Genomic DNA, 25,064 nt, shown 5'->3' with positions numbered 1-25,064 from the left:
CGGCGAAGCAGTCAGTCTCGGGAAGCGAAGACGAGTCGTCGCTGAAGGAGAAGAGATCTGAAGACCCTACGGCGATGTGTCCGCTTATATAGCCATAAGCCCCGCCCATTTTGGCGGGTGCCATCGCCATTGGTCCGGCAGCTCCGCTACGATTGGTTTAAAGCTCTGCTTTTTTCCAACCAATCACCGTGCAGTTTTCACTGCGCTTTTGAATTGCTTCAGTCATCGGAGAAAAAGGAGTTTTCCCCATAGCGTCCTGCTACGCAGTACGAGTGAAGTATCGATAGGGAACTGTTTTTATCTGCTTTTGGTTTTGTTTTTTTCTAGTTCATCAATGTGACTGTCTGCTCGGGATTGTAGCGCTTTTTTGGTGATTCAGGGACATCAGTTTGTCCGATTAAAGTGTAACGGGACTTTATTTCAAAGGGTGATGGAGTTTCGCAGGACTTTAAATGCTCTCTTCATCGCGTTCACGTTCGTCTGTTTGTCTCAAGGTAAGATGGATGAGAGCACGATATAACATTTAGTCATACGGAGATCACAATCTTTATGAAAGTTGTGTCTTGGCGTTTCTAAGCTTAAATGTTTCTTAATGGTCTTCTGTAGGATGTTTTTGTTATTGCGCGCATCCTTTAGAGATAACGGGACAGTTGTACACACGAGGATCAACAGAGTTGTAAATTGTGATTTGTATTTTTAAACCTTTAAATCATTGGCTTAAGTGATATTCATGAACGACTCATTCAGTTGTGCTTTAATGACTCTTTAACCATAGTTTATTATGGTAAAAGTGCAACCATGTTGTTTTTGGAAGATTGATTAACATTTGTAGTACCACAGTATTACTTTGAATAACATGGTTGAAATATAGTTTTTGTGGTGACATCATAGTGATATTTATAGTAGTATCAATATAAAAAAGCTGTCGTTCCTGTAGTATACCCATGGTTAATGTTTGGGTACGTTACTTAAGCTGTTTTAGGCTGTTGCTTTGCATAGATTTAATATATTTATTGATTTATCCTTGATTTACATTGTGTATGAATTACAGCCGTTGACAGTTTACTGTGCCATAGTAACAATTTACAGTAAATGTATTTACTGTAGATGATCAACCCATGAAATCAAATGGATTCTTTCAAAGACAATTTTTTAAACATTATCTATGATCATAATACGCTACAACATTTTTACTGTAACTTCCAGTATACCTTTTGGGCAAACCCAAATTTGCTTTCAAGGGAAGTGAACCCTCTGCCCTCTCTGTAGCTTCAGACTTGCATTGGCCAGATTTTATCATGTTTGGATCAGCCCTGGCTGTGCTGCCCAGCAGAAGCTCATTTTTATGGAGCAATAAACATTGCCTCTGAGATCTGTTTCCCAATATAAAAGGCGACGAAATCGGCCATCGAATCAAGGGCAGTGCAGTCCTAGACGAGAAATAAAATGACACGCCAGTTTTTTATTTGACCAGATCTATATTTGCCACCAGTCTCATTTGTATTGCCAATACAGTATTCGCTTCTGTTTTATGGGCACATGTGGTCAAACTGAGACCTGAGTCCAAAATAGTGAATTGGTTGTGAGGTTGGATTTTCACTCAGACAGAAGCTTAACCCAGCTTTAGCCAATCACATGTCAGAATTGTTCCATTCTTTTCCCACATCTCATCATTGGGAGCTGAGTCAATCTAGCGCAGGTATGTGCTCACGGCCCGCTGGCTATCTACTCTCACCTTCTCACACCAGATAAGGGATTTGAAAGAATAGGCATTGAATTACATCCCAAGCACTCAACTTTGTCATTTGAAGATATCTGATCCTGTCCGGGATTTAGTTGGTGTGGGAGTGTTGCGTATTTTGTTTATCTGTGTTGCGTTTGTGTGTTTGTAGCTCAAGGAGGACATGTGTTGACTTGGGTCCTTTTGAAGTCATTTTAAACAGCCACAAACAGCTGTTAGTTTTTCCCCGGATTGTCCCCAAACATGCATTTAACAACAGCAGGCCTTGGATCGGGTATTTGACTCGGTAATGAGACCCTTTAAATTAAATGAACCTCACTGGAAATTACTTCATTTTATATAGACACTTTTTCATTTTTAATTGAAATTGAATTCATTTGTATTTTTTGACACCGTTTTAACGAAAAGAAAAAGATTTAAGTTGCCTACTGCGATGCCCTATACTGTATTCCCCTTTGATTGGCAGTGTTTCAAAAGCTATGCGACTTTTCGCATAAATTGTGTCATTTAAGGTTTTCCTCTGTGCGTTTCAGCTTATTTTGATGTCTTGTGTCTCTCGTCGATGTTCCTCAGATCAGAAGTGAGGAATGTTTGTGTGCGTTTACATGAGAGGTGTGACACAGAGAAGCCTGCCTTTCCCTTACACGCATTTGCCCAAACTCCTTGTCTCTTCTGTGTAAACATTGTGCTGTCGAGGGGTTGTCTATAAGGGGGAGATAAACAGCGCATCTCCTACCGAGCATGTCTGATATCTCAGTCTGATTTCTGTCCCGGCGAATTCACGCTCTTTACTGAATCCATGCCTGCCGGGAGACAAAACAGCTTGGCAGTATCTTTCTCTCTCTTGTCGTTGCCACAGATGTCTTGTCAAAGAACTCATATTAACTGCAAATGTTCAAAAACCCTTTTAATTTGCTTTTTAAAAAATGACACCTTTGATTAGACCATGTTTCCATATTTTACAACGCGAGAGCTCAAATCATGTCCTAAAATAGCCGTTTTATATCATCTCCTCTTGCGGCTAGAGCAGCCTTTTAATTGGTCATGTGAAGAAGACAAGGACATAAGGCTCCGGTTTACGAGTCTAGCGCTGACAGGAAGTTTGAAATAAACCCTAAAGACTTCGGCTCAGGCTGTCGTGGCTGTGTGGGGGTAAAAAGGGACACAACACAATGCATTGGCATCAATCTGTCGAAACCTGTGTCTGTGTCCACAGATGAAGACAGTTTAATAGCCCTACGCATTAGTTCCAGTGGCAGTGGCGTTGGTGACCCCCAAAGCCATGTTTCAAATAGGAAAAACAAGACAAGGAATCCGTTGAATGAGACCAATACACTGATTGGGGCCCTTGAATTTGTAAGATTTTTTGTTTTCTTTATGCTTTCTTAAAGCTTACTGTTAAAACTTAACGGTGACCTTAACTGTGAAACATTAGGAAGGTGTATTTTGTTATTGGTGGTGGCCACTTTGGTATAGTAAGACTATGTCAAGGTTAATGGATTTAAAGTTTAATGTTGAGAGGACATACTGTATATACAGAATTCACTTGTTGATTCATTTGATTCAAATATGGGAATTTCTTGACTCTCTCTTATCTTATTTTACACAATGGCTCGGTGTCACAAACAAGGCTTATCTTAAGCCAGGACTATGCCGTAGTTAAATTAGGATATTTATGTTGCTTTTATTAAAATGATATAAAACATTACTGGTGTGCATATTGAGACAAAACAATGGCAATTACATTACATATGTCAGGGCAATTTATTTTCCGTTAAGACAGTTCAATCGTTTATTTTACTCTGGGACTAGTTTTAAGTGTTGTCTGTGTTACCAGGCATATATTATTTTAATGGCCCATAATGCATTGTGCACATACTGTTAATATAATCTAATATGTACTAGTGGTTAATTCTCTGGCACATATGATGCATCTGGCTATCTGAAGCATAAAGCAGGGTTTAAGATTAGAAAATGTAGACTATGTCCATTTTCTATTTAATCTGTTGGTATTTATGTAGTAGGCAAAGATTTTAAAACGGGCATACATTAAGCTGCATTTGTTTGTTGCTTTCCTAATCCAATAGCAAAGTATCACAGAGTAATCCTTTTTTGTAAGTGAAGACTTACTACTTATAAGTTTTAGCTTGTTCAGCCCCTGGAGAGTAGAGGATACTGCATCTCATTTTTCACAACATTTAAATTCACTGTTGTTCAAGAAAAGATTGGAAGGAATTGCATTCAAAAACACCCACATTCGTGCACACTTCATAATTCTCTACACACAGTTACATTCATTAGACTAAGCTTTTTAAGCACCTCTGAAGTGGGGTCTGCGGTTTATCTGTGTCCCTGTGAGAGCTGCAGGAATGCCCTCGGTGAAGCTGCGGGTAGCCGTGGGGACAATCCGCATGCTCAGGCTGCCACTCGCAAAGCCAGACGAAAGAATCCTACTATCTACATGTCTGGTACTGTAGAATTCACAGCCTGCTCTCAGTCAGTTCAAATCAGATGTTTTAGAAAAAACACTTGTGCCTAAGAATGATTACAATTCTTCTCTTATCCCCACATTTTGCTTATTTAGTAGGAACCCAGACAAACATCTCCGTATGACTGCTCATTATCAACGCCCGCTGAATCCAGATTATCAAACTCTCACACTGAGAAACAACTCAATCAAATTCTTAAACAGACGGTTTGCGCTTCGAGTGTTTGCGTAATAAAACCCTTTGAGGGGCACAAATCTCAGGTCTTTGTTGTATTTGTGGTGTTTGGCGGTTGATGTGAACAGACCTGGCGTGTGTCTGTGTATGTGTCGGGTGCACTGTAAATAAAAGGAGTAAGGACCTGGGGCCATGTGTGCTCTCTCATCAGGAGCCCCAGTTTAATGACTCGGCAGGCACTGCTGCTAGATTATAAAGGCACATCCTTTCTCCTTTTCCTGGTGCCTCTGTTTACACATTTTTCATGCTGTTAAAATTTGTTATTTGGCTTTTAGTTCCCCAGATCCTCATCAGCCGTGATCTGTTGTTTCGGTAAATAACTGTTTGCTGTTTGGTTGCTGGCTGGGTTCAGAGGGCTCTTAGTCATGGACATTACTTACACGCTTGTTGTTTAACGGCAGTGTAGATCAAAATCACAGCTTGGCTGGGATGCAACTGGTCCTTGAGTGCAATTCAAAGAATGTTGTGAGTGTTTTTCTATGGTGTCAGTGTCTTCATACTGTATTATTGGACATTTTTTATATCAGCACGTAAAATATTTTCTATTAGAGTAAGAATTTAAGCTAATGTTTGTGCACTAGTGTAGCCATGAACCAGGCAAGCATAGCAGAGACACTTGCTTAATACGTAACACTGATTACACATTAGACTAAGCAAGTATCTTTTGTACACGAGCGTCTCTTTTATCATAAACCCTTTCGACGCGTCAGCAGCAGGCACATATTTTGACATGATGCACATAGGTTGTGTGTTGCGCCGAACACATGACGCGCTGAAACACATATTTTGAATTATTGCTGGCCCTGAAGATTAGGAACCGATCGGCACAGAGTATAATGCAATGTAAGTCCCTACAAATGCGTAAATGTAATTCAATTCAAATAGATCACTATTGCGCCTTTAACAGTTTTACATTATATGAAAAAGATATATATATTTTTTTTAAAAGGCAGCAATGATATAAACATATAAAATTATAAGATTAGTGCACGTTTTTTATAAGATGTGCATTAGTACAATCGATAAAAAATGAAGCGATTTAGTTGGTGACCCCCAGTTCATTCCCAGAAATGTACTAATTAAATGCAGGTTTTTTGGTAATTACATTCCCAGCAATGTATAGCGCTTGCCATTCATATCGGTCATAGTACCATATTCTGTTTCAAGGCCAAAATAGCACATTTATGATATTTTTACCCTCAAAAGTTGTCTACTTACTTTGTCTTTTTACTTTTGAAATGTTAGCAGTATGCAGCAAATTAATAAAACGTATATCTCACATGGCTTTCAAGAAAGGTTTCTCTTCACGTGTCAATCTTCTAGCCCGACATACAGAGAGCGAGCGTGTTCATGAGTCATTCTTATGCAAAACACCCACAATCTGCAAGCACCACTTGACTTAAATGCTAAACCTGTTAAACGTGTGAATCACTAATTAAATCACTAAATGCCATATATTCCAACTCTACCCTCCTAGATTTCTGAAAACATACACAGGTTAGGGCTAGTACCAAAGGAAGCCTAGGGGTTTTCCAACCCCTCATTTCCTGTTGCAATCTTGAGCCATCGGAGCAACAAGAACACATCCTGAATGTGATATGTTGTCTCCTGTACCTCAGGGAGAAATGCAGAGTTCCTGCTGTGCCGGGAAAAGACAAATGTTGAACGTAGAGCTAATCATTGGCATCGTATTCAAAGCATGCCTACCCTAAGCATGCATTTAACATGAAGCCCATCCATACAGTGCTGACTACGCCCTATTCCTTTTTATCTTTGTGTGTTTGACTTTCAAAGATTCGCTTCATGAATAGTCAGGTTGGCCCGCCATTGAGGGCGCCGGCCATTGAAGATTGAAAGAATTTTAAAGCGGCTGTATCATTTTTGATGAGGAGCACGTGACTTCAAAGCCCAAATACGCTTTGTTTTACCTTTCATTGGTATTTGACCTGGAGGTGAAAAATGGCTGTCTTGAGGGATAATTTCAGTGAATCTAGATATGCTTTAGAGTTAGATAGCTCACAGTGAAAATTTCACTTCCTGTTAAATTTGTGATTCTGTGTGGGCTGTCCTTGGGTCGGGTGTTGGTCAAGCGGAAAGCGCATGAGGGGGACACTGTTGAGATTAATCCACTGGAACAAGGAGGTTTCTGGTGCTCCAGAACCAGGAAACGTACTCGGTTACTTACGTAACCTCGGTTCCCTGAGATACGGGAACGAGTACTGCGTAGCAGGACGCTATGGGGAAAACTCCTTTTTCTCCGATGACTGAAGCAATTCAAAAGCGCAGTGAAAACTGCACGGTGATTGGTTGGAAAAAAGCAGAGCTTTAAACCAATCGTAGCGGAGCTGCCGGACCAATGGCGATGGCACCCGCCAAAATGGGCGGGGCTTATGGCTATATAAGCGGACACATCGCCGTAGGGTCTTCAGGTTACTTCGACTGAAGCGACGACACAGCAGCTCGTAGCACGGCAAGGAACGCAGTACTCGTTCCCGTATCTCAGGGAACCGAGGTTACGTAAGTAACCGAGTACGTTCCCTATCGATACTTCACTCGTACTGCGTAGCAGGACGCTATGGGGAACAAGTATAATCACGCCGTGCTACAGATGGAACGAAAAACATAAATGGTCTCGGAGCCTGGGCTCGGAGACGGAGTAAAGCAGGGAAACCCTGAAAGCGGTAGAGGCCAAGCTAGAAGGTGGCCTAGACCGGTTATCGTCCCAAAGTAATTAAGTGCTGGCGTGGCCATAGCCATGGCTCAGCGACCTAATTCAAGCAGAAAGGACCCGGGCCTGAAGGGCCGGAACGTCCAGGTTATAAAACCTTGTAAAAGTGGACGGCGAAGCCCAGCAGGCCGCCGCACAGATATCTTTTATAGAGACACCGCTATACCATGCCCAGGAAGAGGCAACGCCTCTAGTGGAATGGGCTCTAATTCCCGTGGGGCATTGAAGGCCCAAGGAAGAGTAAGCCAGCGATATAGCCTCAACTATCCACTTCGATAGTCTATGTTTCGAGACCGAGGACCCTTTGGTGCGGTCACCGAAGCACACAAAGAGCTGTTCCGACCGTCTGAATGGGGCGGAGCGCTCAAAGTATATTCTTAACGCTCTGACTGGGCAGAGCAGACTAAGCTCTGGATCCCGCTCTGAGGAGGGGAGAGCAGAGAGCGAAATAACCTGTGCTCTGAACGGAGTAGAGAGCACCTTAGGTACATAGCCATGTCTTGGTTTGAGAACGACTCTGGCGTCGCCAGGCCCAAATTCCAGACAGGATGAGCTCACAGAGAGAGCCTGTAAGTCACTCACACGCTTCACCGATGCTAAAGCGAGAAGCAGAGCGGTCTTGAGCGTCAAAGGACGGAGGTCCGCAGATAGCAGCGGCTCAAAGGGAGGACCCTTTAGAGCCCTCAGGACCGTGGGCAGATCCCAAGAGGGAACTGTAAGAGGGCGAGGGGGGTGTAGCCGCCTGGAGCCCTTCAGGAAACGAACGACAAGATCGTTCTTGCCCACTCCTTGTCCTCCGATGTGGGTATGTGAGGCTGAAATAGCCGCCACATAGACCTTGAGTGTGGAAGGGGCACGGCCGTTATCCAACAACTCTTGTAAAAATGACAGTATCAGTGATACGTCACAGGACACTGGGTCAGCGCCGCGTGTTGTACACCAGGAGGCGAAGACAGACCATTTGAGGGCGTAGAGGCGTCTAGTAGACGGAGCTCTAGCTTGTGATATGGTGTTCAGTACGCTCTCTGGGAGGTCCGTAGGCTCCCGTCGAGAGGCCAAAGGTGCAGAGCCCACAGCTCTGGCTGGGGGTGCCATATCGTGTTCCCTGCCTGAGAGAGGAGGTCCCGCCTCAGGGGAATGGGCCACGGGGCTGCTATTAGCAGCTGGGAGAGATCTGCGACCCAAGGCTGGTTCGTCCACAGAGGGGCTACCAAAAGCACTCGGTGAGCTTGATCCCTGATTCTCCTGATCGTCTGCTGCAAGAGCGCGATCGGGGGAAAAGCATAGAGGAGCCGGTTGGGCCAAGCGTGGGCCAAGGCGTCCTTGCCCTTCGAGAAGTACGTCGGGCAGTGAGTATTGTCTTCTGAGGCAAAAAGGTCGACTTCTGCCTTGCCGAAGAGTTTCCAGATTTGTTGAACCGACATGGGGTGGAGCGTCCATTCGTCTGAAGGAACATTGCTCCGAGATAGCATATCTGCTCCCCGGTTCAGTTTGCCTGGAAGGTGAGTTGCCCTCAGTGAGCGCAGATTGGACTGGGCCCATTCCAAGAGGTGAGAAACTAGGGAAAAAAGGCGTCTTGAGGAGAGGCCTCCCTGGTGATTTATGTAAGATACTACCGTCATGCTGTCTGATCGGACTAAGACGTGACGATCTTTTAGCACCGGTAGGAAGTAGCGGAGGGCCAACCATACTGCCTGCATTTCCAGGTAGTTGATATGGAGGCTTCCTTCCTGGTTCGACCAGAGGCCGAAGGCCGGGTCGCCATCGCACAGAGCCCCCCAACCCGTGTTGGAGGCGTCTGTCGTGACCACTTTCCGGCTGGATGTGGAGCCCATGGGCACACCCTGCTCTAGCCAAAGGGGATCTTTCCACGAGGCTAGGGCGGTTACGCAGGCTTGATTCACCACAACACGCAGTCGACCAAGACGCCAAGCGTGTGGAGGAACTCTGGGCTTCAGCCAGTACTGGAGGGGGCGCATCCGGAGGATGCCCAGACTCAGTACCTGAGATGCAGAGGCCATCAGACCTAGCATTTTCTGAAAAACCCTGAGGGGGCGTGAAACCCCGGGTGTGAATGAGGCCGCGAGCCGTCGAATGACCAGAGCTCGGTCTGGAGAAATTCTGGCGGTCATGCGTTTTGAGTCGAAGACTGTTCCCAGGAACAAAATGTTTTGGCTGGGTGACAGTGCGCTCTTGGCAAGATTGATCCTGAGTCCCAGGCACTCCAGGTGGCTGAGGAGGAGGGATCTGTGAGACTTTAGCTCGTCCTCCGACTGGGCTAGAACAAGCCAGTCGTCGAGGTAATTCAGAATGCGGATTCCCTTCTGTCTGAGAGGGGAAAGAGCCGCGTCCATGCACTTCGTGAAAGTGCGGGGAGCTAGAGAAAGTCCGAATGGAAGGACCGTGTATTGATAAGCAATTCCCTCGTAGGCGAATCTCAAGAATCGTCTGTGACGAGGGGCTATCTGAATGTGGAAGTAAGCATCTTCCAGGTCCAGGGAGAAGAACCAGTCCTCTGGGCGTATTTGCGAGAGGATCTGCTTCATCGTGAGCATCCTGAAGCGCCGTTTCATAAGGGCGTGATTCAGATGCCTGAGATCGAGGATGGGGCGGAAGCCGCCGTCCTTCTTTGGTACTAGAAAGTACCGGCTGTAGAAGCCTGACTCGATTTGGTCTGGGGGAACCATTTCTATGGCTCTTTTTCCCAGTAAATTCCTCAACTCCGTGCGCAGAACGTGAGAATTTGAGTCCTGCACTCGGGTGGGGACGACCCCGCGAAAGCGCGGGGGTCGACGAGCAAACTGGAGTGAATATCCTTGGGATATTATTTCCAGAACCCAGTCTGATACCCCGGGGATGGCTCTCCAGGCCTTGGCCCGGGTGGCAAGGGTTTGGGTGTAAAGAGGAGATACGCCGCCTTTTGGGGGCTTGACTCCCAGGAACAATGGAAGAGGAAGTTTGCTCTTTTTTTGACAAAGTTTGTGTTTTATTAAACATTTTGCAGAATGTGGTGTGGGCGTTAGAAAAGGCCCCGCACTTCCAACATTGCATTTTAATAAAACATTTTTGCCGGCACCCGGAACTGAACGGGGTGACCTGGCAGACATGAGAGCAGTCTTTGAAGGAGGGCCGGCTGGAGCGGGCCCTGTAGCCTTCCTCTTCCTCGCATCGGGCTCAGGATGGGGCCTGAGGCGCGGGGTCCAGCGTGATCTTTGGCCGGGGACCTTGTCGCTGAGGATGCGGGAAGCGCCGTCCAGATCGGGAGCGCTGACGGCTGTCAGCTCCCGAAGCCTTCTGAGCAGCAGGGGTTCTTACCGGCTGTTGCGTCGAGGCTGGCTTAGGATGGCTCGCCACCGGCCGAGATCCGGGTCTTTTAGGCAGAAAGTGCCTCATGGCTTGCGAAGACTTCTGCGCTGCCGTGAAGCGTTCTGCGAAACCCTCCACCGCCGGTCCGAAGAGGCCGGTCGTGGAAATAGGAGCATCCAGGAAGGGGACCTTATCCGCATCCTTGATCTCCGTGAGCGTCAGCCATAGATGACGCTCAAGCACCACCAAGCTGGCCATGGATCTGCCTATCGCCTGGGCCGTGGCCTTGGTGGCGCGTAGAGCAAGATCCGTCGCGCTCCGTAGCTCTCTGAAGAGCGCAGGGTCAGGGTCGGACTCATCCATGCCTTGGAGGAGCTTGGCCTGATAGACCTGGAGCACAGCCATGGAGTGAAGCGCTGAAGCCGCCTGGCCTGAGGACGAGTATGCGCGTCCAGCGAGGGCCGAGGTGGTCCTGCACGGCTTGGAAGGATGAGACGCTTTAGCCCTCCATCCGATGGCTGCGGGCGGACACAGATGTGCGGCCACAGACTCATCGAGGGGGGGTAGCTTCTCGTATCCTTTTTCCTCTGCGCCGTCCACGGAGGTAAGCGCAGAGGAGGAAGAAGGTCGAAGACGGGCCGAGTAGGGGGCGCGCCATGACTTCGTGAGTTCGCCGTGAACTTCTGGAAAGAACGGTGAGTTACGTTGACGAGGAGCCTGACGGCGCCCCGGCAAAAACCACTCGTCCAAGCGGCTGCGAGAGGGTTCCTCTGGGGGAGACCACTCCAAACCCAGCTCGTTAACCGCCTTCGTGAGGACCCGGAAGAGCTCGGAGTCCGCACTGGGGGCGTGTCCGCCGGGTTCTGGAGACGGCGAGGGGGCGGGGTCATCCAGCGAGCCCGCTAACTCCTCCCCGTCTGAAGCCGCTAACGACATGGCGTCGTCATCCTCCGGTTCGTTTCCACCGAACGAGATCATGTCACAGGCGGCCGCCAGTGGACGCTGATCTGTTCGGGTGAAACAAACCGGGGAAACATCTCTCTGCGGGGAAAGCGAGGCACGGCGTGCCGGCGTGAGCTCGCGTTTCCCCGAGCGCTTAGCTCCTCTACCCCGCTGCTTCTGTCGCACAGAGTCCTGTGCGAGCAGCGGCGGCGGGGATCGAGGGGCGGAGTCACTCTCTGAAAAGAAAGCTATCCGCGAGCGCAGAGAGGAGAGACTCATACTCTCGCAGTGAGAGCATTCCGTCTCTTTTAGCGCGTTCTCTGCATGGGAGAGACCCAGACATGAAACGCACTCGTCGTGACCGTCGACAGCGTGCAGGAAAACCCCACACGAGCGACAGGGACGACGCGGCATTGTAGCGCAGTGAAAACTGCACGTAAATGCCGCAGGAAATTTGCTCTAAACGCTCTCTGAAAAGAAAGCGTGAAAATTGCTCTTTAGATTCGCCGGATAGCGGCAGGGAAAAGACCGGCTGGATCGCTAAGCCGCTCACACGCGAAGACGCCAACAGAAGCCGCCGGAGCGAAGCCGCTGATGAATCCGCTGGAGCGAAGGCGCTGAGCCGAAAGTCGAATCCGCTGCAGGTGCTCTCTCGACGGCGAAGCAGTCAGTCTCGGGAAGCGAAGACGAGTCGTCGCTGAAGGAGAAGAGATCTGAAGACCCTACGGCGATGTGTCCGCTTATATAGCCATAAGCCCCGCCCATTTTGGCGGGTGCCATCGCCATTGGTCCGGCAGCTCCGCTACGATTGGTTTAAAGCTCTGCTTTTTTCCAACCAATCACCGTGCAGTTTTCACTGCGCTTTTGAATTGCTTCAGTCATCGGAGAAAAAGGAGTTTTCCCCATAGCGTCCTGCTACGCAGTACGAGTGAAGTATCGATAGGGAACTGATGCTATCTCTACCAGTGGTATGCCGGTCGCCCCTATAGGGCCACTTCTATTAACGGGGCACCGAAGAGGTCCAGACAACACAGAGCAGCTGGGCCGGGGCTCCACTGTCACTACCATGCATAATTTATCATTTATTCCCAACTTCTTCCTTCATAGGAGACGTGAACACCCCCTTGAGATATGTGATATGCATTGACATGTATTCCAGATGTGTTTTTCTTTAGGGCTGAGAGTTTGAATTACAGGAGGTCAGGGAAAACAGAATGTGGTATTATTGTTCTGCCTTCACGGAGACTTGGCTTGCAGAATCTTAATGAAGCCGGTAAATTCAGAGAACTGGTACGTAACTTTGTATCCAGCTACATAAAAAGTAAACAAATTCCAAAGAAACGCGGAGGGCACTGTAAAACCCCTTTGCGCTAGAGAAATGAGCTACTTGGACAAGGCCAGGGTGACCGAGAGGTTGTTTACGCTTCATGGCTTGATCTCCTGAGGAATTGGAGCTTGGTGTTGTTTGAGATTGCAGGGTTTAGGGTCAACACTTAAAGAGATTCTCACTAACAGGTCGAAGTGCTGAAAGAAACTTATTTATTCCTCTTCTCTTTCCTGCAAGTCTCTCCAGGGAATCTAAAGAGGGATCAATACCTTCAGCGGACTCTGAGCAGAGGAAGGTTCATTTGAAGTACTGTTTATTTTGTGAAGTGAGAAGGTTTTCAAAGAAATTGAGAAGCCAGATGGGGTTGGTATGATGATCTTATCCGTCAGAAAGTCTGTATTTATCCTTAAAATGGGCACTTTCTATTTAGTAGTGTGCAAATGTATTAGGAATATAAGATTGCTTTATATAATTTTTTTAAGATAAAGGCTTATCTTCTGCTTTAGTGTGTATGTACAACAACAGACTATATGGCCCACACAATGATCTAAAATCTCTTAAAATCATTGAGTCAGGCAGGAATTACATAAAGAGATAGAAATAACTAAGACAGAACTGTGCCAACATCACCAAGATACTTGTCTGACTCAATGATGGAAAGATCAAGTCTCAGTGTGTAATAGAAAAACCCTACCATATTATTACAGTTAATGGCAAAGTCCTGAATGATTTCAAAGAATGAGTGTAAATCTAAATTAATTGCTCTTACATTTCACACTATACTAAAATATATAAATAAATCTTAAAGGGCATGTGCAACGGTGTTTCATGCATTCTGACTTCTTTACAGTGTTATTTAGTATTTCTGTGCTCGATACACTCCGCTAAGGTTCGTATTGGTTTCAAAAAGCTTTTTTCCAACATGAAAAACCGTTACGTAACAACTTTTCTTAGTCCCTTGTTGGGCAATTCTCCTGGAAAAGTACGCCCACGGCAAGGCGAAAGAAATAGCCTGCATGTGTCAACCAACGACAATGAATCTAATGTGCCTAATTCTTTTGCACGGTACTGTATATCCTGTCAATTTTATATGTTTGTGGTATTGAAGTCATACCATGTTATTTGACAACTTCACAAATGTGTCTTTTCTAATACGTACAGTTTTTTCGTAATTAATATTCAAGACGTCTTGAGTTTATTTCAAACATAAATCATTCTACATGAATATCTTTAGGTAAAAAGTCATGGTACATATCTTGTATACAAGCATCCAGGATGCACACAGGGAAAATTTACCCCCTTTGAAAACATCAAAGCTCATCTAATGGACACACAGCCTCTGAACGCACAATGACATATAGACTTTATTTCAGAAAGACTCTGAGTCTCTGTGCTGTCTCTCCCTGTTGGAGTGAGAAATCCCCCTGCAGTAAACACCATCTTTCTCTGTTTCTTAAGCAGGAAGCACATAAGCAGCTCTTGCCACAACCCCTTAGGTGTCAGGTTCCTCCGTTGAAGCTGTCATGGAATCTTTGTGCTTGACACTTTATTTAATCCAGCCCGGTCCCCACCTCACAGGATTGATTCGGGCAGAGGAGCTCTCGTCCCCGAGGAAAACGGCAGCCTTCCTGAATAATTTCCTTTCTGCATGTGACCGACTTGTTTTGTACTTTCGCTGTCAAGAGCCATGGGACTAAAGAGCCAAGCTTTATGACCCAGGGTTTGTGCTCACTCTTTTCCAAGGGCCCCTTTGTTGTTCGTAAATGCAAAACAAGTAAAAAGATTGGTGACAAAGAGCCCGCCCACTTCTTAATTTAACTTTGGGGTAATGAATGCACATTTGCAAATCAATTCCCGGATTCCAGCGAAGAGAGAGGAGGGGTAGGGTTGTAAAATAATCAACTATTTAAGGAGGGAGGGCAGGCACTCAAAAGAATTGCAGATGAGGGTTGGGGAAAGAAGTTGGTCATTTTTGTCACATTTTTTTGCTTCTGCAGAGCTCTTTGTATAGCAATAAGGCTAAAACTATGCACTTTTCACATGAAACACTGAAGAAAACTGTGTCTTCACAAGAGATTAAATATTAAAGCGTTGCGCTTTTATGAAAGTTTGACATGTTGTAAAATTGTTTCTGGTTTAAGTTCTGCTGGCCCTTATTCTGCTGGCCCTTTTCATCTAAAGATGAAAATCAAACACTTTTGTTCAGAAATTCATGCTGTTTTATCCACCAGTTATAATTTATCCATTTGTTTTAATATTCACTGCTTAAAAGCTACGTCTTGGCTCAGAAGTGACGTCTCAGCTTAGAAATTCCGCCGCCTTTGTGTGAACTCCAGGTTTTTACAAATTCTTCAAGAAAAGGAGACAATTATTAGATTGACATCTGACCTTTCCATGCATGGTTGTCATGGAGATCGTTTGCTATTGACACCTTCTTTTCCTATAGTACTCAAGATATTTGCATATTTCACAGCAATTGATATTCCCAGCAAGTGTTTAAAATGGTTCCAAAGCTTGTCTTGTTGCTGCACCGTGGCATCATCGGCCTTCTTTGTTTGGCTGGGCCGTGTTTTAGACATCTTATTTCCTCCCCCAACTGTGGGGATAAATATTCTTAGTGCTAAAAGCCCCTTGGGATTGATCAGAAGGATTGCCAGATGCATGTATATTCTCCTAGAGCCGGCTCATCCCCCCTCCTTCACATAACAAGGTAAAATCCCTATTACAGTGCAGGACTCGATATCTACAAGACCAGATGAGTTGTAGCTACACCTCACTTTATGTCTGAATCAATTTAACCTCTCAAACCATTTCACACAGCGAGATCAGGTCCCACGAATGGGAAACGGGCACTGTTATTACGACAAAAGAGATGTGCTGTGTGCTCTCTAATAGGGACATGCTGTAATTTCAACAGTACTTACTGGCTGTAATCCTTAGAAGCTGGCCAAGAGATGTAGTAGTGATGTCACCCTGTGCCCTTTTAAACTTTAAGTGGAACAGAAAGTATTGCAATAATAACGGTGATTCCTACCTTAGTAAGCGTCACTAATAATAGAGGCAATGATTGTCTAGTTTTATTTCCCTCTCCGACCCGAAATCAGTGCAGTTCACACAATTTACTGTGCAGCATTTGTGACTGGGTCATAAACATGATGACCTACCTTTGCTCATCCTTATTCAGTTTCTTATTTGTGCTTTTCTTTCACTTGTCAGGATAAGAGGCTTGTTCATGTTTGTTTTCCAGCACTGTTATATAAGATGTTTGTAGAAATGTGTCTTTCAAAATGTTTCCCTCAGGGTTGATTCTTCTGACAAGGTGTAAGACCACAGAGTTCGAAGAGTTCTTAGGGGTCGTCAAAATTCCCCAAGCACCTATTGTTTTCTCAATGTGGCCGTTAGAAGTTCTCACACCTCATAATGGACGTCTTGCCCGCTGTCAATCATGTGGTGTCCGGAAGGCCTGGGAAAGCTGTTGAAGGGTCAGCTTTTCCAGATGTTGTTTTTCACATCTGCATCATGTACATTCGATCCCCCAAGCCAGCACTTTGTTAACCTTGCCGTGGTGTTTTTGAGGTTATGGTCAGGTGAGGTGTGCAAGCTACAACTGTTTGTTAGATTAGCTCACTCCTACTTAGCATCTCTTGGACTGCCTTGCATCTCCTCAGTGGCAGGTCAGAGAGTTTGGCCTGTTTTATTTACAATCCTGTTCTTGGAGTTTCTCCTCCACCCCCTGCTAACGGCAGTCTGTTCGGTAGTCCATAAGTGTCTGCTAAAAGCTATTAGCCAAACCCTGGCGGCCTCCGTTCCCTCAACCCAGCGGGGCCGCAGGGCTTTTTGTTTTCAGAGAGTGGAAGGGCAACAGTCCTGGGGATTCAGAGGTGAACACAACGCTTGCGGTTTGGCCTTTGCCGTCTCCTGCGGGCAGGGTCCAATGTACTACCACTGTAAGTTCATTGTGTCATGTTATTCATGGCCGGAGCAAAGTGGAAATAAGTTTGTTTTAAGTTGCATTAGCCTCTGGCCCAGGGGTTTTATCCACTTGACTGAATATGAAGAAATAAAGTTAGACCATAAAAACTGCACTGTAGGGAAAGATCCTTAAAAGCACTAGTTTTAATGCCTGCCTGGATCTTTTTCAGTGTTTGAGATGTATTTTCCTAGAATATCTGAATTTACTGTATATCTGACATATTAAGGGCTGTCTGCAGGTCTTTGTCACAGCAATTGGAAAACTTTCCTAGCTCTAATTTCATCTACAAGTGCAAGATGTTTTTCCATCATTTTCTGACTGCAGGTAACCGCAGTTGCTGTACTGTCACATCGCAAAGCCAATTTTACACCCGGCGTAATTGTTGCCGTCGGGATGGGTAATTATTTTCAGCATCACCATGCACAATGACTCACTTCTTACCCAGATGTCTCCCGATAGCTGAAATTCCCCATTCCTGTTGAGAATCAGTGCATGTGTTGTTGTTATTCATCTGTAATTGTCACACCACCACACTGTCATTCAAATTGGAAGAGAGAAAAGCAATTTCAAAGCTCTTTGAAAGCCTACCTGAATTACCATAACCCCCCCCCCCCCCGATCTCTCTACCGCTTCCCCCAACATCTGTGCCAAACAAAAAACCTATAGCAGTCAGCAGGAATTCATATGTGCCTTAAAACAGAAGAAAAATTATATATACATACATTCCAGCTTTCCATTTAAAGTTGGAATGAAATGTCTGTTTTATTTGATGGCTGCTGAATGTAGAGCGTGTAATATTTGTACTGCCACTTGGTATGACGTACAGTATCTAAGAGCAATATATACTGTATGAATACCCTAATTTGATCCAGCCGAGATTGTATTTTCATTTCTTGACGTGAATTTGTAGATGATGGCGGAGTGTTTGCCTCAGGGCTGTGATCTCTTATGGCATATATATGTATTACATATATTTCCTTAAAGTTTTTACATTTATTCATACAGGTTCTTACGCTGTCCCATAACCAGGTATGAGGCAAGTCATTTGTCTGTCCACACCAAAAGTAAATAAAATCAAGATTTCACTATATTATAATAAAATGTATGGTGGGCGGGGCTTATTTCACTCAAAAGGGTTATGGCTGTTTATTGCTTGAAATATTGTCACTTTGCACATGGTTTAGACGCTGTTAGTTGAACTATTTCACACAACGCTGATGGTGACCTTCCCTCTTTCAGGTTCTCGTCCCAGGCTGGAAGATGCTGCCCCGCGCATCATCGAACACCCCTCTGACCTGATCGTATCTAAGGGCGAACCCGCCACTTTAAACTGTAAGGCCGAGGGCCGGCCGATCCCCATGGTGGAATGGTACAAGGATGGCGAGCGCGTCGAAACCGACCGTGAGGATCCAAGGTCCCACCGCATGCTGCTCCCCAGCGGCTCTCTCTTCTTCCTCCGGATCGTTCACGGGAGACGCAGCAAACCTGACGAAGGGGTGTACGTGTGCGTGGCTAGGAATTACTTGGGCGAGGCCGTCAGCCGCAATGCCTCACTGGAGGTCGCAAGTAAGTCGGCTCATTTGTAGTCCCATCTTTTTCTCATTCCGACTCAGTCTCTGCTGCTGGAAATTTCTGCAGCGCCCATCTTTCTCTCTTATAAGCTTTCCCATTTTGTCCTCCCCTGCTCATCTTTACCCTCCCCTCCATCTGCACTCTATCTTGTTTAGTCCTGCGCTGGCTACGGCGGGCCATAACCGTCGTCCCTGGATGGAGGAAAGCACTGAGGTCATTGTTAGTTTTAGAGAAGGTAATCTGATTTGTGCTATTAATGTAGATAGATGGTAGCTAGTATCTGAGATAAATTCACTCCAGAAATAGGCAGTAGAGGAAAGTAAGGCTGGCTGCTTCCAGGTGACAGATGTTGGATTTAAGAAACACGCCAGTGTTTCTCGTGGAAGGGCTCCAGGTTTTAACAGCAGGGCTTTTTCCGTATCTAACACACGCTAATTAAAAGCTAATGGCAGTATTTGATTTCAGTCATTACATTATTGACAATTTCATTATGTGTCTACAACATTATGTTTTCGTCACGTGACCTTAAAGTGACGGTGTGTTAGTTACGATTATGAGATTTGTACATTCGTGGCATTAAAATTGCTTGTAGGAGGGCTACAGATCTGCTGACCTTAACCGGTATTGTCAAAGGACAGCTTTTTCACCAGCTCAAGTATTTCACCATCTGCTCTGAGATATCGGTGAGACATAATTGTCCCCATGTTCTGCCACTGCTTGGAAAGAAAAGCAGCATTTTTTTTACAAATTCAGAACCAGATAATCTTCAGTCTCTAGCTACCCATAAATCCTGTCTATTAAATTCCTCTGCTTTATGTTCTTATTACACAGAACACTGCTAAAACCCAACCCATTTAAAATCCAGTCACACTCCACTATCTAATTAAAATCTATACCTCCCGACTGAGCACTGGCAAGGTTTTTTTTTATACCTGCTACAGTTTGTTTATTTAAAAGGAAATAGATGAAAGCCATTATTTTGAACGCCTTTCGGATTAAACTTGTTTATTTGTCGTATTTTTGAAACCCTTGAAACCTGAAAATTAGTTATTTTCTGCCTATTGAGATAACAGTTATCATTCACAAGGAAGTGGTAGTGCATAATGGATATATCAACAGTAGCTGCAGTAAATTAAAAGATTACTTGTTGATATTGCATTAGGCCATTAACCTACATTTCCAAAAACTGAATTTAGGTAATATTGGAGTGTCATTCAGCCTCATTACTGAAACTGTGCTTTTTAAAAACTCTGAGTTCAGTGCAAGTTCGTGATCCAGGAGTGTTACAGAGCAGATGGCAGAATTTGTATTGCTAGTGAGAAAATTGCCAAAGAAACAGATGGCAATATTTGTTTTGAATATGATATTAGACTTTTAATTTTTCCTAGTATTTTTTGCAACAGTTCTAAGAAAAAAACATGTTTTTTTCTGAGAAAATAAGATATACATGCACATAATCAAATGCTTGAGATTCTACTTTTACCTTTTTGCATGTTTTTTTACTTGGTTTGTGCATGGGTTCCTGTCATATTAAGCATTCTCATATTTGTTCACATGAGACTATGATTGTCATTAAATGTAGAATGAAAATGCAGAAAGACTTCTGATATGCTAATAGTTCAGAGGTTCCCACAGGAGTTTTCCCCAATCCAGATTCAGAAACCACACATCTTTACCATCTGCCCATCCTGTCCCTTATGTCCCTGTCATCCTGGTTGCCTATAGCATTTATAAAATGTTTGTCCATCCGGTGCGATAACAATGCATTTCCTCTAGAGATTGCTGCTTAGTATGGAATGTTTGTATCGCTTTTCATCTTCTTTAAAGTAGATCCCACAATGAATGAAGCACATACTGAAAATTAAATGCTATTTTATAGCTCTGATGTTTAAATAGCAAGATATTTTACTAGAGTTTATGGGCTATATGATTGAAAATCAAATTTTTTAGAAGGAATTCTTTGTACCGTGTTTAAATAATTTTACTTTTATAATGCAATGCTCGTGATTTGTCCAATTGGGTTGACTACTGTTAATTGCTTTTAATACATTGTTTTAGCTCTAGTTTAAAGTCCTGTGGGCTCTTTAGAGATCCCATTGTGGAGATCCGATTTGGACACATAGTGCCAGCTCTCTGCATGGAACCAGATCATCTCTCTCCAGCGTGGCACAGCTCCATCAGCCAGGTGGTGGGCAGGAGAAAGGGGTCTTCATCTGTTGCCAGCCAGAGAGCTTGTCAGCTTCACAGGTTTTGGAGGGCGTTGGCAGAGCGAGTAGTGCATATGTGTGTATATATAGATTGAGAGAGAAGTAGAAAGTTAAAGAAAAGGAGGAGGAAACCCATATGTCAGGCTTCTTGTTCTGCCAGCAGCAGGCAGCATGTCATATATTATGAGGGCACAGCGCTTCGGTCAGACGAGAAATGTTCTGGTAAGCATAAACTGGCTTTTGGCCCAGTATGTGTGGGAGGCAATGAATTCCCAGCGAAAGCTTTTGCAGCATGTTTATATACGGTACTTTTACGGCAGAGGTGATGAGTTATGAATGTACAGTAATATTTCTCCCATGATGAAGCCCAAGCTGCCGTGATTTATGCCGACAGAATCCTCGCACTTTAAATGATAGATGAAAGCGAAGCGATGTGTGACAGCTCATTGGTGGTTTATTACTCTTTAAATGATGCTTAGTCGAGATGCAGTGTTTTTGGTTTTGCCTCGCTTTATAATTTTTTCAGGGCTGGTGGGGGCTTATGGGAAAGTTTCTGTCATCTGGAGCTTCTAATGGAAGTTTGCAGCGTCCAGTGCAGGTTTTTAAAGGGAACAGGTGAGGGGAACAGCTGTCTGGTGGAAGGCTGAGAATGAACAGGTGAAAGGATGATGACACGACCCTTATTCTTTGTTGTGATTGGCTCTATTGGTGGGTAACTTTCACACCCTTGCAAAGAAATCTTGAATCTGAAACATTTAGACTTGTGTCTACAAATTTATATTCTCATACCATAGTTCTTGTGAATTCCTTTTCTCATAGGTCACTCCGCAGTGCGCACCTCCAGGGTTTAAATTAGAGACACCTTCGCAGATAAGCCTATTTATGTGAAGCCCCCCAAGTCCAGGACAGAACTAAAGTAATAGTGGCTTATGTTCAGCAGGGCATACTGTCCCCCTCTGGGCCGCCTGCCCTCAGTGCTATTAACCTTATTGCTTTGGATCATAACTTCATGTGGGTGCTGAAGGGTGGCTTGCAGTAACCCAGTATGAAACTCTTCAACATAAATTGATTATGAAAGCAGCAAAAAAGCATTGTAAAAGAGCATTGTAAAGCTTTGTAATTAAATTTGAGCAAAGTCTTTTAGCGCTAATGCACCGGCACAGCCAGCTACAGCTATAAAAACTTCATGAATCAGATTTCTGCGATCCGTCTTCCCGTTTCATCACGACTCCAAGGGCCATTTCAGTCTCACAAAACTTTGGCTAGACTTTGATGAGATGCGTCTACAAAGTGGATTTATTATTACTCGGCTTCCGTTGTGAATATGTGAGTTGTTAATCTCCCCAAAGTATTGCAGAGAAGTCTTCTCTGTTCTTACTAATTTCAGCAAATGTGCATTAACGGCCAAAGCTGACCTTGTGGTGACATTGTCATTTTATCAAACATGCATTTGGATCGGGCTTTGAGCTTCTGTGTGTGTGTCCATCTGTGTGTGTCCATGCAGCAATGATAAGATCACTTAGCCTGCCGAACTCAAGGGGTCAGGGAGACTGCTGACAGGACGGGCTTGCTCAGAGTCAGACGTGGTGTGACACGTCCCCTTATGTCCCTTTAGCTATTTAACTCTCTCGGTACTTAGTGAATTAATTAAAACAAACCACCTGTGAAAGAGAGAGAGAGAGAGAGAGAGAGAGAGAGAGAGAATGCAGCAAAGATACTCATAAAAACTGGATTGGGTATAGAGATTAAGCAATGTGCCATTAGAGGATTTTAATGGTTAAGAGCCGTTTTAGACCGATCCAGAGCAGCAAATGCAATATGATGAAAGTCGCAAGTGGTGTGTTCTATTATTAATAATTATTTGAATAAACAATTCTTCTTCCGTGAAATGCGTCTCATTTTCCAAACTGCAGGCTGTTTGTGGTTGCTAGGCAACATGGGCATCTTAATGCATTACTGCGCTAGGTGTGTGTTTCTAATCAAACTTCTTTGGACATTGGTCCTTTGATCTAAATCTGTTTTTTAAAATTTTGAAGATAGAGGGGAATTTAGCAAGAAAGAGGGATGATATAGTTTTGCTAAATAAACAACAGGTGCTGATGGGAGTTTAGATTTAATCCCGCCTTCACTAAACCTAATGGCTAGGGTACATCTGTGTGTCTTTAGTCAGGGTTATGACCAGAGGAGGCGGGACACAAAAAACAATACCATAGCCCACTTCTGACACCCTTCGATGCCACATTCTGTTTGCAGTAGTTGACATGCTTTGTGAAATGAAACGATTTTAATCTATTTTATTTGTTTCCATAACTACACTATGGTTCAAGAATGTATTTAAACACTGAGATTCAGAAATGGATATGTCTGTGTAGTCATAGCCCTCAGAATGCAGTTGTTTTATTATGTCCATGTTTAAATCAGTCGTTCTTGCTATGGCAGTCACAGCTTTAAAAAAAAAAACAAGATGTTAAAAGTAGAGACAATAGGGCACCAGATTATCATTAAAAACCTGTGGTAGTCTTTTTTTGATCTGGACTAGGAGGCAGACAACTAGCAACCACTCGGAAAACCTTAGAAACCCACCAACATTTTGGGGGAGAGTGTTGCACAAGCATGACTGTCAGATTTTTCGGACATGTTATTTGTAATCATTGCTGTTGACTTGTAAAGTGCCCGTTATGTTCTGTTTTTAAGTGTCCTAATATTGTATTTGAGTCGCCAACAACAGGTTTAAATGCATCCAAGGGGAAAAAAAAATGCTGTCATTTTCTCAAGATATGCATCACCCCGTTTTTCAAAGATCTCTAAATGGTTTAATCACATAACAGAGATTGTAAAATGTCTAATCTAGAACTAATGATCAGTTTTACTGCCATATTAAATCGGTAGATCAGTTTAAGACGAGTCGTGTAGGAAGACAGATTTTCTAAAATGCAGATTGTCAGACCTAAACTTCAGCCTTGTTTTTCAAATACACATAAATGAGAGCAAACGCCTCAGGTTTTGTTATTGCGGAGTAAAAAAAATAGCACTTAGCATTAACCTCGAGTCAGTAAGCCTGTTTAAGGTTGTGATTGATGGCAACCGGTTGCCGTGGATGTGAAATTGTTTTCCTTCTGCGGCATATGTGAATGTACACGCTTCAGAACTCAAAGAGTTTGTGCAGGCACCAGCTCTGGGATCGAATGATTGATTGCTTCGTTCTCGTTGGCATTGCCAGCTGGCATCAGGGAAACAGGAGGGGCCACGGGCCACGATATTGGTATGTGTTTAGAACTTTTGAGAGCAGGGACCCACACACACACACACCACTGGCAATACAGCTTAAGCTATTACATTTCCTTTGGCTTTTAATTTAAATCCTCATTTGGTATTTTTATTCCCAATGTTTTCTCATTTGGACAGAAACCAGTTGCTATTCATTCTCAGCTTTTTATTCTGACACAAATCTGGCTGGCTTGTACTTTCCGGTACTTTTTAAAATTCAAGTGCGGGAAACCGCGATCAACAAAAAAATGACATCTCAAATCCATCAACCAACGTAAACCGATCACGTTTCCGAGCCAATCTAATCAAAATCCATCTCGGAGATGGCCCGTCTTAGTTTCAATCTCAGAATGTTTTGAAAACATCCGATGCTCTTTCCCATCATATTTAGGCTAGCGGATCCACCTTGAAGGATCAGATTCACCTTGAAGGATCAGAGGATTTGGGATGAACAAGAATCCCTCCCCAAACCCCTGCGAGGTAAAGCTTCAACGTCAAGACTTATCCTGAGACCTGTCCTGCTGATGTTCTCTGACTCATCACGCTGAGCACTCTCAGGATCCGACTGCTCGGCCGGGTTTGATCCACGTCTCCTGTAATTTCAGCTACATGTGTGCTATTGTAAGGGAGGCTCGGAATCCCTTCGATTCCTGCGGCCTTTGAGAATCCATTAAATAAGTAACATCTTTGCTGGGGGCACATTGATAATTTTAGACATTATTTGTATGATTGTCAAGTTCCATTTAGAAGCTCTTACTTGCCATTCCAGTGTTTTTCGGTGACAGCGTGAAAGCTTTTTACATCTGCTTCATGTGTACCGCTGTTGAACTCAATCAAGTGTGCCGAGAATCTGCATTTGTGTTTTTTGTTGTAGTACATTAATTAGTCTTTTGTTTTATTCACACTTGTGTTCCACACAGCACCTCTCCTAAATTTTATAATTTTATTTTGCAGCAGTTTTCTACCTAGAGCATATCCTCAGGCAAGCCACTGAAATGAATTGGCTGTGTTTACTGAATAATATGCTTTTTTCCAAAACTGAAATAGTACATTGTTGGTTTTGGACAGTTGGTCGTTTCTGTTTCCCCATATGGTTCTGGATCAGTACCCGGTGACGCTTCATTAGATGAAACTAGGACAACGATGGACAAAGACATACAGTGCGGGTTTGTCCTCTCATTAACCGTGCATAAAAGTGCAGCCCATCACTAGATTAAAGTAATCCTCTTTCTTTCCAAAGACCATGTCTCTATTAGACTCCACCGCGGCTGGCCACAC

General features: G+C 44.3%; 1 protein-coding gene across 1 annotated transcript in view; it reads left to right on the top strand.

The window, feature by feature from the left end:
* Window positions 1–371: 371 nt before the first annotated feature.
* The window catches only part of robo3 (roundabout, axon guidance receptor, homolog 3), a 66,242-nt gene continuing 41,549 nt past the window's right edge, over window positions 372–25,064 (top strand). The window contains exons 1-2 of the mRNA XM_079449164.1: window positions 372–494; window positions 17,980–18,306. Of these exons, the coding sequence (XP_079305290.1) occupies window positions 431–494; window positions 17,980–18,306 (391 nt within the window). The 5' untranslated portion in view covers window positions 372–430. The remainder of the gene's footprint in view (window positions 495–17,979; window positions 18,307–25,064) is intronic.

This window comes from Barbatula barbatula, assembly GCF_947034865.1.
Source record: "Barbatula barbatula genome assembly, chromosome: 24".
Lineage (NCBI taxonomy): Eukaryota > Metazoa > Chordata > Actinopteri > Cypriniformes > Nemacheilidae > Barbatula > Barbatula barbatula.
The sequence above is the reverse complement of the archived record's forward strand: the minus strand, read 5'-3'. Positions and strand labels throughout refer to the sequence as shown.